Source organism: Bos indicus x Bos taurus, chromosome 5 (genome assembly GCF_003369695.1).
Source record: "Bos indicus x Bos taurus breed Angus x Brahman F1 hybrid chromosome 5, Bos_hybrid_MaternalHap_v2.0, whole genome shotgun sequence".
Lineage (NCBI taxonomy): Eukaryota > Metazoa > Chordata > Mammalia > Artiodactyla > Bovidae > Bos > Bos indicus x Bos taurus.
In genome coordinates this window covers 61,652,198-61,665,866 of record NC_040080.1, presented here as the reverse complement: position 1 = coordinate 61,665,866, position 13,669 = coordinate 61,652,198, and the positions used below count along the sequence as shown (strand labels likewise).

General features: G+C 37.4%; 1 protein-coding gene and 2 pseudogenes across 1 annotated transcript; 1 reads left to right on the top strand and 2 right to left on the bottom strand.

Moving 5' to 3' along the window:
- Positions 1 to 199: 199 nt before the first annotated feature.
- LOC113893703 (olfactory receptor 6C3-like) lies at positions 200 to 955 on the top strand. The gene has a single exon (XM_027543578.1). The coding sequence runs from the start codon at positions 200 to 202 to the stop codon at positions 953 to 955; it is 756 nt and encodes a 251-aa protein (XP_027399379.1).
- A 3,299-nt stretch (positions 956 to 4,254) lies between these two features.
- On the bottom strand, positions 4,255 to 5,217 carry LOC113893494 (annotated as a pseudogene).
- Positions 5,218 to 11,697: 6,480 nt separating this feature from the next.
- On the bottom strand, positions 11,698 to 11,806 carry LOC113893875 (annotated as a pseudogene).
- Positions 11,807 to 13,669: the final 1,863 nt, after the last annotated feature.

The window sequence follows — 13,669 nt, the reverse complement described above, 5'->3', positions numbered from 1 at the left end:
TGCAAAGTGTCAGACATGACTGAGCAAATTCAGGGAGAGCATACGTTTTCTGTTCTAATGAGGGAGAAAATAATCAGAAATGAAAACCCACGCAAGATGCACAGAATTCATTCTTCTGGAGCTATCAGATGACCCAGAGCTTCAGACTGTGATTTTTCTCTTTTTAATCATCACATATATATTAAGTGTCACTGGAAATATGACCATCATCATTCTCACCTTGGTGGACTCCCATCTACAGACACCTATGTATTTTTTCCTCAGGAACTTATCTATATTTACAACTGTCTGTATTTCTAGATTTCTGGGCAAAATTATCACCAGGGACAAAGCAATTTCATACAACAATTGTACAACTCAGCTGTTTTTCTTCATTTTCTTGGGTATCACTGAATTTTATCTTCTAACTGCCATGTCCTATGATCACTATGTAGCTATCTGTAAACCCCTGCATTACACAACCATCATGAACAACAGAGTCTGTGTATTGCTTGTCTTTTGTGCTTGGCTGGCAGGGTTCTTAAACATCTTCCCACCTGTTATTCTTTTTCTCCAGTTAGATTACTGTGGTTCTAATATCATTGATCACTTTACTTGTGACTATTTCCCTCTCTTGCAACTATCATGCTCAGACATATGGCTCCTTGAAGTGATTGGTTTTTACTCTGCAATAGAGATTCTGCTTTTTACTTTGGCATTAATAATTCTATCCTACATGTTCATCATCAAGACAGTTCTGAGACTGCCTTCTGCCAGTCAGAGAAAAAAGGCTTTTTCTGCATGCTCCTCTCACATGATTGTCATTTTCATCTCTTATGGAAGCTGTATATTTGTGTATATCAACCCTTCAGCAAAAGAAAAGACATCCTTGATGAAAGGAGTAGCAATTCTGGATACTTCTGTTGCTCCTATGATGAATCTGTTTATATATACACTGAGGAACCAGCAAGTGTAGCAAGCCTTTAAGGATACCATCCAAAAGTTTATCTTTTTCTCCAGTAAATGCAACTAACTGTAGCATTAAAAAATAAAGTTCTGGTCAACTATTTCTTCATTCATATTCTCTCAAAACTCTTTCAGTACAGTTATATGATTCCTTTTTATTTATTCCTATTCTGAACTTCCCCACACGTTGCACCAGATAAATTGAATAAAGCTGAATATTGCTTCAGAATTTTCTGTAAATTGTTTTTTATTCATATGTATTTGATGAAGTATAAAATGTTACAACATAAGCCATTTTGTTTGAGAAAAAGAATCTCAGGAATAATGTGGATTTCTGAAAACTTCAGTCTTCAGTTCAGTTCAGTAACTCAGTCGTGTCTGACTCTTTGCGACCCCATGAACTGCAGCATGCCAGGTTTCCCTGTCCATCACCAACTCCCGGAGTTCACTCAAACCCATGTCCATTGAGTTGGTGATGCCATCCAGCCATCTTATCCTCTGTCGTCCCCTTCTCCTCCCACCTTCCTTCCTTCCCAGCATCAAGGTTTCTTCAAATGAGTCAGTTCTTCACATTAGGTGGCCAAAGTATTAGAGTTTCAGCTTTAACATCAGTCCTTCCAATGAAGATTCAGGAATGATTTCCTTTAGGATGGACTATTTGGATCACTTTGCTGTCCAAGGAACTCTCAAGAGTCTTCTCCAACACAACATTTCAAAAGCATCAGTTCTTAAGCACTCAGCTTTCTTTATAGTCCAACTCTCACATCCATACATGACTACTGGAAAAACCATAGCTTTGACTAGATGGACCTATTAGTCATACTACCTTATTTTAAATAAGAAATAAAATATGGGTCAATGGTTAGTAAAATTCTAAGAGAGGAGGTTGGTGGACAATCCATTGCTCACTGGGAAATTTGACCCACCACCTATTTTTGTTAAAAGTTTTATTGAACACACCTGAGCCCTTTCATTTACATGTTCATAGCTGCATCAAAAATAAAGACAGGAAGAACCGAGTAATTGAATCAGGGACACTATGCCTACAAACCCTAAATTATTAATGTATTACCCTTTTACAGAAAAAGTCTGTGTTGATCCCTGCTATTGATAATCAAAATGATTATACTGATAGCAAACATTTAAACTAAACACTAAAGAGTTTGTATAGAATGATGTAGAGAGCTGCATTATCTGAAAATATCAGCGTAGGCTCCTATATAAATTTTGTAAAATTTTTACAGATCTTTTAATTCCCAGAACTAACCTATCTACTATTTATGGTATATTTTTATTGAGTGAATAAGAACTCACAACCCTCAATCAAGTCTAAACTTCAGTATTTTCACATGCTTCCAATCAAGCTTAGAAATTATAAATGTTTCAGCATGAGGGAAGGAGAAAGTAATGGTATGACTTCCCTACAACGTGGAAATCTCAGTATTATTTTTGTAAGTTGTTTTTCTTGTGTTTCATCAAATGATAGATCTAAGACTCTCAACTGAGTTTGGTATGTGAATATCAGGAAAAGCTTGCCTATGAGTTATGTTTACAGTCTTTGTATAATAATGGTTTAAAAGTGAGGGATGTGTTCCCTATCCTGAACACATGTACACCTGTGGAGGATTCATGTTGATATATGGCAAAACCAATACTATATTGTAAAGTTAAAAAATAAAAAAAAAAAAAAAACAAATGAGGGATGAGTTTGAGTACCTTTCATCATTATATAAATTTTTGACTTCAGGGAAAACAGAAACGAAAAAAGTGTTCAGGGCCAGAATTGCATGATTTTGTATGATTATTCATATATATTCTAATCAGTACAATTTCCAATACGATAATGCTTAAATAAGCATTTTTAACAAAAACCCTCAAGTTTATATATGGTAAAACTTTGCTCTTGTTACCTTCTTTACTCCTATTGATTAGGCATATCACTTAAAGAGGCAATTAAAAGAATTGTATGTACAAGCTATTATCTCAGAATAGTCACAAATATGAGAAAGTTATAACACACCTTAGCTACTGATTATCAAAAGATCAGCTTAATATCAAGCTTTTATTTAAATATACAACTGACCACAGTAAATGCGGTCATCTTTGGTATCCAGTAATATTTATTTTGTCAGCTACAAATTGGCACTTGCCATGAGTGCTTGCCATCTGCCTCTACAAGGGTTAAATCATGTGCTGTGCAGCTACTGATGTTCAACACCGCCTGAAGGAGTTCCGTGTGGAAAGCAGGAGTGAGGCACTTTGTGCTCTGGGAAAACTGGCAGGACAGGTCTTCAGATAGTTAAACAGCCTCAGGAGCTGATTTTATGAGCCCAATTCTTGTATCTCCTCATATCAACAAAAACACTAAAATTCTTCATGGTGACGATTGTTTCTCATAACTAGCAGACTTTTCATGAGACGAGCAGAAACTTTCTACAAAAAGAAATGTGCTTGAATACATATACTCCCTTTTTGCCAAATCACATATATATTGTCCTTCCCCTATTCCTCTTTAGATCTGTTTCTCACAGATATCTGAGGTCTGTCTCCTGGATTGCAATCCTCATATTGCCCCAATAAAATTTAACTTGCAACTCTCATGTTGTGTATTGTTTTTAATTGATAATTTCTTCAGGCATTTTAAAAGAATTATTATGATACATATGTTAATTTTAGAGTTCCCCAAAAAGTGGAGGCTATTTCATAGTTTTCCCTAATAGCTTTCATAGTTTGCTTCATTATAATAGTCTTTGAGTTGATAAATTATACAGCACAGAAAATGTTAAACTCACTAATGAGAAAAGTTATTTGATTTCTCAAGAAAGTGTAATTACATCATTCTTTTAAGTTGTACTGTTTTTCATGTAGTTACTAAATTGGCCACAATATGAAAAGGAGAGTATATGCAATGTTCTAATGAGACTGTCAGATTATGTTTATTGTCCTTGTGTGGTAATAAAAAATAAGGTTAAACATGATACAATATTTACTCAATTACTGAAAAGAGTAATTCTGGTGAAATCACAAAATGCTATTCTCTCTTGCATTTTGAAATTTCACCAGAAGAAAAGTGCATGAGAGAAGGTTTGCAATCTGAATGGAAAAAAATGTGTACGTATATATGTACACATATGAAGAGTTCAAATTTAAATGGCAAAAATAAAATACACATATGCAAATATCCTTAGTAAACTGCTGACAATAAAAATATAAATGATGAAAATGAATCTAGGGAGGCTGTGTGGATATTAATAAATTTTGAAAAACCTGGATTTTAATTTAATTGCTCTTCACTCATATGCATCTAATTTATGAAACAGGGACTTTTATATTTTCATTTCCTTGAGAAAACATAGTCTTCCTTGCCATGTCCATGAAGGCTCTCTTGACTTGCTGATTCCTAAGAGTGTAGATAAAAGAGTTCAGCATGGGTGCTACTGAGGTATTTAGCACAGCTATTCCCTTGCTCAAAGAGACCCTGTCTTTTGCAGATGGATTCACACACATGAAAATGCAGCTGCCATAGAGATGGAGACGACAATCATGTGGGACGAACACGTGGAAAAGGTCTTTGTCCTCTGAGTGGTAGAAGGGATCCTCAAAATTGTTCTGATGACATATGTGTAGGACAGAATTATTAATGCTAAAGTGAACAATAGAATAAACACAGCACAGGAAAACCCCAGTATCTCTAGGAATTTGGTGTCTGAACAAGAAAGGTATAATAAAGGCAAATAATCACAAGTAAAATGGTTGATAACATTGGACTTACAGTAATCAAGCTGTATGAAGAACATGAGTAATGGGAATATAATTAAGAATGAAGTCAGCCAAGAGGCCAAGACAAGCAGCGTGCAGACTCTGTGATTCATGATGGTCAAGTAATGCAGCAGTTTGCAGATGGCAATGTAGCAGTCATAGGACATGGCAACCAGAAGGTAAAACTCAGTGACTCCCAAGAAAATGAAAAAAAAATAACTGAGTCATACAATCATTAAAAGAGATAGTTTTATCTCCCGTAATAATGGTGGCCAAGAACTTGCAAATAGTGACAGTTGTGAATGAAACTTCCAATATGGAGAAACTCCTGAGGAAGAAATACATGGGGGTCTGGAGGTGGATATCCAGCAGGGTCAGGGTGATAATGGTCAAGTTCCCAGTGATGCTGAGCATGTAGGTGATGAGCAGAAAGACAAAGTTCACAACCTGAAGTTGTGGGTCGTCCGACAGTCCCAGGAGGATAAATTCTCTTATTTCTGTGTTGTTTCTCATTTTACTTCTCCTTTTAAGTAACCTTCAGGAGAAAACACAAAGGGAAGACACAGAAAAGGGGATTATCCATGTATAACAATGGGATTTGTCTCTGAAAGTAAACTTACTATGCCATGCTAACATAATTCAGGAGATTTTTAAAAACAAGGTAAAAAAAAATAGGTAACTTACTTTAAAGTAAGTTTTTACCATATGCCAGTATGTGTGTTTCACATAGAATATTTCTTTATCAAATCCCTGTTTTACAGGTTTCAGTCAGAGTAGAAATAATTTTAAAAAATCTCATCCAAATCACATACCTGAATTGAAAAAGGAGGGATTATCACCTAGATCTTTCTAAAACCTAGGAAATACAGTAAAATAAATGCTACCTGTTGACTTGTAAAATGCCCCACCCCCCACTCTTGGAGGATTCCCTCCTGTTGGGAAAGACTTCGTCTTTTTTCAAGCCCCATAAAATCATCCTATCCTAGTTTGTGTCAGCTGGTTCCTTGTATTGTTATTCTCTACTGTAATATAGAAAACCTAAATGTGTCAGGAAAAAGTCACCCAGTGGATATGTCTCCAAAATAAAAGTCATTGGAATGAAATCTTTAATAACATGACAGATTTCTAAGTTTCCACTCAGACTCATATTAACTTCCCAACCTCATACTCCTCTTCTGAGGCCCCAGATAATGGAATAAAGGAATGCAGATAATGGATTTGCTTCAGCAGTCTTCTCAGATATTAGACAGTCAAGAGAGGAGGCAGAGTGGACATTTGGTAGATTGCATCTGTGTTATGAGTTAAGGAAACCAAAATGTGTTGTTCAGTCTCCAAATCGTGTCCGACTCGTTGTGACCCCATGGACTGCAGCACGCCAGACTTCCCTGTCCCTCACTATCTCCCAGAGTTTGCTCAAGTTCATGTCTATTGCATTGGTGATGTCATCCATGCCATCATGCCATGGTGATGCCATTCCTCTGACGTCCTCTTCTCCTTCTGTCCTCAATCTTTCCCAGCATCATAGTCTTTTCCAATGACTCAGCTCTTGGCATCAACTGGCCAAATTATTGAAGCTTTCAGTAGATAGCAGCAATGGAGCTGCTCTGGTACATCAGTCAGCTCAGTTCAGTTCAGTTGCTCAGGCCTGTCCGACTCTTTGCAACCCCATGAATCGCAGCATGCCAGGCCTCCCTGTCCATCACCAACTCCTGGAGTTCACCCAAACTCAAGTCCATCGAGTCGGTGATGCCATCCAGCCATCTCATCCTTTGTTGTCCCCTTCTTCTCCTGCCCCCATTCCCTCCCAGCATCAGAAAACCACAGCCTTGACTAGACGGAACTAGTGTCAATCAACTTTGTTGATTCCTATGCAGCTCTGTTACATAGGAAATCCCAAACGAGAATTAGGTCATCTATGAATGGTTTAGCACCAGGTTCCCTACAAATTGGGGCACCGTGATGGGTGAAGGAATGACTACCTTTCTGGCTGCACCCAGTCCCAGGATGAAGGGCTCTCTGCACCTGACCCTGGTCCCAAAGAACAGGGTGGCGCTCCCTTAGGGACCCCGGGGAGTCCTGCCAGGAGGGATGTTAAGGGACCAGCTATCCAACGCCAATCAAGGCTCCTGTGATGCTAACATATCATTCTGCATGGGCAGGACTCTCACTTAGAGGTGTTCAGTCATAATCCCACAGATGGTTGCTTCGCTCCATTGGCTCTTCAGCTAAGCTCTCAACCAAAGTATATGAATATCTGAAAACAAACATTACCTTCCAGAGAATATTTTTTCTTCAAAATTTATGCCATCTAAATGTTACTAGTATTTTCTGTCCGTTTCTGTTTCTCAGAAGTGTCCAACACTTTGCAGCCCCATTGACTGTACCCCACCAGGCTCCTGTGCTGATAGAACTTTCCAGGCAAGAATACTGGAGTGCGGGTGCCATCTTCTACTTCAGGGGATCTTCCCCATCCAAGTATTGAACCCAAGTCTCTTGCAAATCTTGCATTGGCAAACAGATTATTTACCAACTGTGCTACCTGGGAAGTATCTACATTAATCTTCCCTTAATAGAATCTCTATTTTGTCAGTGTATTAGTATAAACATGAAATAGCAATGAAAACTTTTGTCATTCGAATTAACAGTAATAATAATGAATTTATGTTAAAAGGAAGCTGAGTTCTCTCAATAAATTCAGGCAACCCAGAATTTGATACATATTTACAAATATAAAAGTCATTGTTCTCAGTTAACAAAAACCATCTGTAATTAACAACTGTGTCTAAGAGTCATACATGACTGAGCGACTGAACTGAACTGAACTGAACTGATGACTCTGATGTGTAAACCACTTCTGGAATGTGAGGTGTTAATTATTCCTGGGATGGTTTTGGTAAAGTAATGAAGAATATATGCAAATTTCTAAGACATCATTTCCGAGTTTTTTTTTTTTTTTTTTCCTTACAACTCATTCAAACTTTTTTTCCCTTAGTCCCATGGAACTTAGGATAACAAGTTACATATTCCTTTCTGTCCCTTCCTTTGTAATGAATTCTAGTGTCTTGGATAAGGGCTTCCCAGGTGGCACTGGTGGTAAAGTACACGCCTGCCAATTCAGGAGACATAAGAGATGTGGGTTCCATCTTTAGGTTGGGAAGATGCCCTGGAGGAGGGCATGGCAATCCACTCCAGTATTCAGCCTGGAGAATCCCCATGTACAAAGGAGCCTGGCAGGCTATAGTCCATAGAGTCTCAAAGAGTCAGACACGACTGAAGTGACTTAGCAACAGTGTCTTTGATCTCATTGTCAAAACAGGCATGTGGCTCATTGAAAGTGAAAATTAACCTATATGATAAACAAATGCTGGCCATTGTGTTAAATAAGATAATTGGAAGTGATTTTCAGGACACACGTGCTATTCTATAGTAAAGTATAAGCATGGCTTCTTTGAGAAAACATCACTAGCATTCCCCAAATTCACCAATTTAAAAAAGTGACGATATTTAAATGTTTATTAAAGATTACATTCCTTATTTTATATAAATTGTGAGACACGAGTGGGAAGCTCTCTAAATTCCACAATATAATTGGAAACAAATTAGCTTCTCACATTCTCTATGTGTACTGAATTTTCTCTTCATAAGTTTAAGACTCCTAAGGAAATCGTAAGTAATTCTATGAACACATATATCCTCAAGGCAGTTTGCACTCTTATGCATACGACATAGTATTCCACTTCTTTATCTTTTCCTTTCGCTTGAGGATCTTTTTCTTGGTGTTAGGTTTATAAGCTAGAATAACTTGTCACAGAAGAAAACAGAATATTTATTAAATTTGATATCTTGGGTAATTTTTTCTAGAATGATTCATTCCACTCCTGATTGTGTTTGCTGACATCTAATACCATGGAAAAACATCATCATGACTGTAAGGGAAAAAAATAAAAACTACTCATAAGAGTCAATTTAGATTATTTTCAGAATATTACTTTATGACTGCCTTTGCTAGTCCGACAATTAGTTCAGAGTCCTGTTTCTCTCAGTCCTCTAATTAAAAAAAAAAAAAAAAAAGTCCTTGTTTCTTTCTGAATGGAAAAGGGAAATCAAATCAAAGCACCAATAAGTATGAATAGGAATAATGAAGGGAAAACTGTAAAGACCTAAGTCACTCTCAAAATCTGTATAATTTCCTAGAAATGTTGCTTCTCCCCTAATTGTCTCAGTTTTAACTATTATCTATGTCTGAAGATAATTTTTAAATTAAAAAGGAAATACATTCTTATAAAAATATGGCATCAGGACTTAACTTTAGTTAAAAACATATGAGACTATTAGGGATTTGTATTCCAAGAGAAATTATTAAAAATACAACTCTCTGAGTTATAGGTTTCTTTTCCAACTTGAACATGACTATAATATTTCAAGGAATTATTATGAGGGCTAATTTAATTAAAAGAAAAGTGAAATTATATAAAAATTTTAAAGCATGCATTCCCAGAGTAAATACTATTTTTATTATTATTCCTAAAAGTAAAATCAATTATTACCTTTGAGGAAGATGATCCCAATATAAAAATTAATAACCATTTTTGAGGAAACTCGTTTGAGAGACAATGCTAAGATTTATGCAGTTATCGAACACCTCAGATATGCAGATGACACCACCCTTATGGCAGAAAGTGAAGAGGAACTCAAAAGCCTCTTAATGAAAGTGAAAATGGAGAGTGAAAAACTTGGCTTAAAGCTCAACATTCAGAAAACAAAGATCATGGAATCCGGTCCCATCACGTCATGGGAAATAGATGGGGAAACAGTGGAAACAGTGTCAGACTTTATTTTTCTGGGCTCCAAAATCACTGCAGATGGTGACTGCAGTCATGAAATTAAAAGATGATTACTCCTTGGAATGAAAGTTATGACCAACGTAGATAGCATATTCAAAAGCAGAGACATTACTTTGCCAACAAAGTCTATGGTTTTTCCTGTGGTCATGTATGGATGTGAGAGTTGGACTGTGAAGAAGGCTGAGCACCGAAGAATTGATGCTTTTGAACTGTGGTGTTGGAGAAGACTCTTGAGAGTCCCTTGGACTGCAAGGAGATCCAACCAGTCCATTCTGAAGGAGATCAGCCCTGGGATTTCTTTGGAAGGAATGATGCTAAAGCTGAAACTCCAGTACTTTGGCCACCTCATGCAAAGAGTTGACTCACTGGAAAAGACTCTGATGCTGGGAGGGATTGGGGGCAAGAGGAGAAGGAGACGACAGAAGATGAGATGGCTGGATGGCATCACTGACTCGATGGACGTGAGTCTGAGTGAACTCCAGGAGTTGGTGATGGACAGGGAGGCCTGGCGTGCTGCGATTCATGGGGTCACAGAGTTGGACACGACTGAGAGACTGATCTAATCTGATCTGATCTGAATAGACTCATTGCAATAGCTTTGTGTAATGTTTGAATAACCTAACAATGAGAGGCTAAATATTAAACAAAATCATATAGCTAGTAAGTGGTCAAACTGGTATTCTAAATTTTTTCTGCTTGAACCGAAGCATGTGTTATTTATCAAACATATATTCAATGAGGAGGACCAAACTCAAAGAGTAATTTTCTAACAATGAGTAAATAATTAATAAGAGAAACAGAAAGTATTAATGTGCTCATTCTTCATAACCCTTGATATTTACAGAAAGGAAAGGCAACTCCAAATTATTCATCTCCATGTAATGAAAAGTTAAGCTAAGAATGTATATATCAATGCTAAGAAAAAGTTATCATTGGCTTTTACTTTACAGTCTTACCTCTTTTTGTACAAATGCATCACTTCAGGTGACTGAAGCTATTTTAAAAACCTGGTCACTATTTCAATTTTAGGATAAGATATCAAACATTTCTAAGAATGCTCTATCTCAACACATTTGGAATTACCTTATTTCTATAGATAAATTTCCTTGATACATGTTACATGGAAGCCATGGGAGCAAACACAGTGAAGGGAAGCAAGATATGGAGTTACTGTGGTCCTTTCTGGATGTGATTTCTATATGAATTTTAACCTGCATGAGGCAAATGTTGCTTTATCCACCATATAGCCAAGGCTCATGGGAAATACTCCAGTGAATCAAATGTGACAACAGGGCCAAGAGGAAATACACTAAGGATTATAAACATATTATCAACATTTATATCACTAGTGAAACAGAAAACTTTGCAGATAATATCCAAACAGATAGAAAAGCATGAGAACTAAGCCAGAAGCAAATGGATTATTTTGCTTACTATCTATGTGAAGATATCTAAATGTACAGGATTTTGGAAGGGATTTCCTGAATATCCTAAATCACCATTTCTCTGAAGAATAGACCTTTTCCCCCTTGCTGACTAAAATACTGTGGTGAATGGATCTTATGAGTAAACATTACATTTTCCTTTCTTATGTTATAAAATGTCTCTATAAAGTTGGCCTCTGTGCTACTAAATAAAAAAAAAATTAAAAATCAAATAGAGCACAATAAAAACAAGAATGAGAAAAAATATCATACTCAGTGAATTCCAATGAAATTTGTGAGAAATTTTGGATTAAATACACTTTAAACTGTTCAAACTATTCAAAAAACTTTTCAGGTTATTTTTCCATAATAGTGATACTAATCATTGAGAAAGATCTACCAGAGGTCCTGTTTTCATCTGATTGATTGTCAGTGTTCCAGTAATTACTGAAAGCATAAAATCTATTTTATAAGAATTTACAACTCAAATTCCTTTTAATCTAATTTTAGAAAGGACAGAAAATTAAAGAAACCTCATCTATTGACTCAATCACTATTATTCATTCAACAAACATTCATTGAGATTCTTCTAGCTTTAGGTACTATAGGAGCACTAGGGACAATACAGGATCAAAACAGATATGACCCAAATTTTAATCAGCTTACCAAGGAATCTCCAAACGCAAATATAGAAGATACTGTCGTGGTCTGTACACAGGTTGGAAAAGAATTTCCAGACATATAGAATGAGAGGGAAATAAAGTTTATTAGAGTGGGAGATGCTGATAAGAAGAGATACTACACTTGATCTTAGCCAAAAGCCTGAGAAGCAATAGACTTAGGGACATGGGGAGAGGGGAGGAGAGGGTGAGAAGTATGGAAAGAGTAACATGGAAACTTACATTACCATATGTAAAATAGATAGTCAAGGGGAATTTGCTGTATGGCTCAGGAAATTCAAACAGGGGCTCTGCATCAACACGGGTGGGATTGGGAGGGAGTTTAGAGGGAGGTTCAAAAGGGAGGGGATATATGTATAGCTATGGCTGATTCATGTTGAGCTTTGACAGAAAAGAGCAACATTTTGTAAAGCAATTAATTACCCTTCAATAAAAGAATAAATAAATTTTTTTTAAAAAAGAAAGAAAAAAGAATGAGAGACGCTGTTAGAACACTGAGCCAGCTCAAGGGAGAACCAACGTTGAACAGTCCTTAGTCCACTTTTATACCCAGGATACAAGTACAAGGAATGGGATAGGTGTCTTGCGGGTCACTTGCTGATTGAATGAGGCATGCATACTGGGTAGGGAAGAGTAAGGCAAATACCTTCCTTGTGTGAGGTAGGAGGTGAGACAGGTTATACTGCTCAGGAGGACCTGAAATCCGTTAATAGTTATGACATGGGGGAAGGGAAGGACCATATGTGTCTGCTTTTTCTGTTCCTGCATTCCAAGACCCTCCTTGGTTTTATCTGTTTTTTAGTCCCTGGGTCACCACATTCCTCCCTTCCTTTATTTTTAGGGCCAATTCTTTGGTCCCTGTTGATAGCCTGTTCATGTCTAACTATCTACCTATTTCCTTTCTTAGGCATTTGGGAACTGAGTCTCAGGAGAAGAGGAATGATGGCCACTCTGGCTTCTTCAGGCTGTACAGGGGTGTCATGGGGCTCTGGGTTCCCTTTGCCTGCTTCCTTGTCGGGGTGCATTTATGGAGGGAGATGAGAGTCCATGAAATGATAAGGTGATTTGTTTCAGCATTGTCTTTGGGTTGGTCAGAGGATATTCTTGTTGTACTACCACTTGGATATTTGTTGTATTCTAGAAGAAAAAAACTTAACAAAAAAGTTAAAGGTACATGGCCCAAAGATTAGAAGAAGTAGGAAAGCTGCTCAGGGGCTAGCCAGGAGAACCAGGGCCAGACATTGGTTCGTGACATTAGTGTTTCTCTAGGTACAAGAAGATGCAAGAATTTGGGCTCATAAAATCTTTACCTGAAAACCTCTGACTATCTGAAGGCCAGTTCTTCTGGGCTTTTCCCAGAGCACAGAGTGCCTTATTTCTGATCTCCATCCTGAGCTCCTTTTAAGGGGTGTTGAAGGTCAGCAGCTTGCAGTGGTCATGATGTAATCTTTGTAGAGGCAGCTGGCAAGTGCCAACTCCCAGTCAGCAGGGTCCACATATTTAACCATGCTTTGGGTGCACTTCATGCCCATTGTGCCCCGCAGTGCTGGGAAGGCTCATTCCAGGTCCGGGGAAGATTTCATTGATTGGCCACTCAGGGTGCTGTTATTGGACCAGGTCTTGTGACCAGCAAAAGTCTCTGGACCATACCTGTCTTACTAGCCTCTTGGTCCAGGAATATAGTCCCTCTTGTTGCTTCTTCCCATATCTAGAGTTACATTATTACAATCATTGATCTTATGGAACTGCTTATCAGCATTTTATCACAGGCTCAGTCACACATTTACTAACATAAGAAACAATCTTCTGATACAAGAGACATAGAAAATAGTACAGTTAACAGCTGTTAATAAAGTCACAAGCAAGAATTTAAGTCAAGAACTTTCATTAGGTAAGCCCAGCATACCTTGGGTCATCTGACTTGGTTAAATGACTATAGACAGGTGTGACTCTCCTCGTTGAACATCGAAAGGTTGTCTATTGAGATAAGCTTAAGAAACAAACTTAGAGTGTCCTT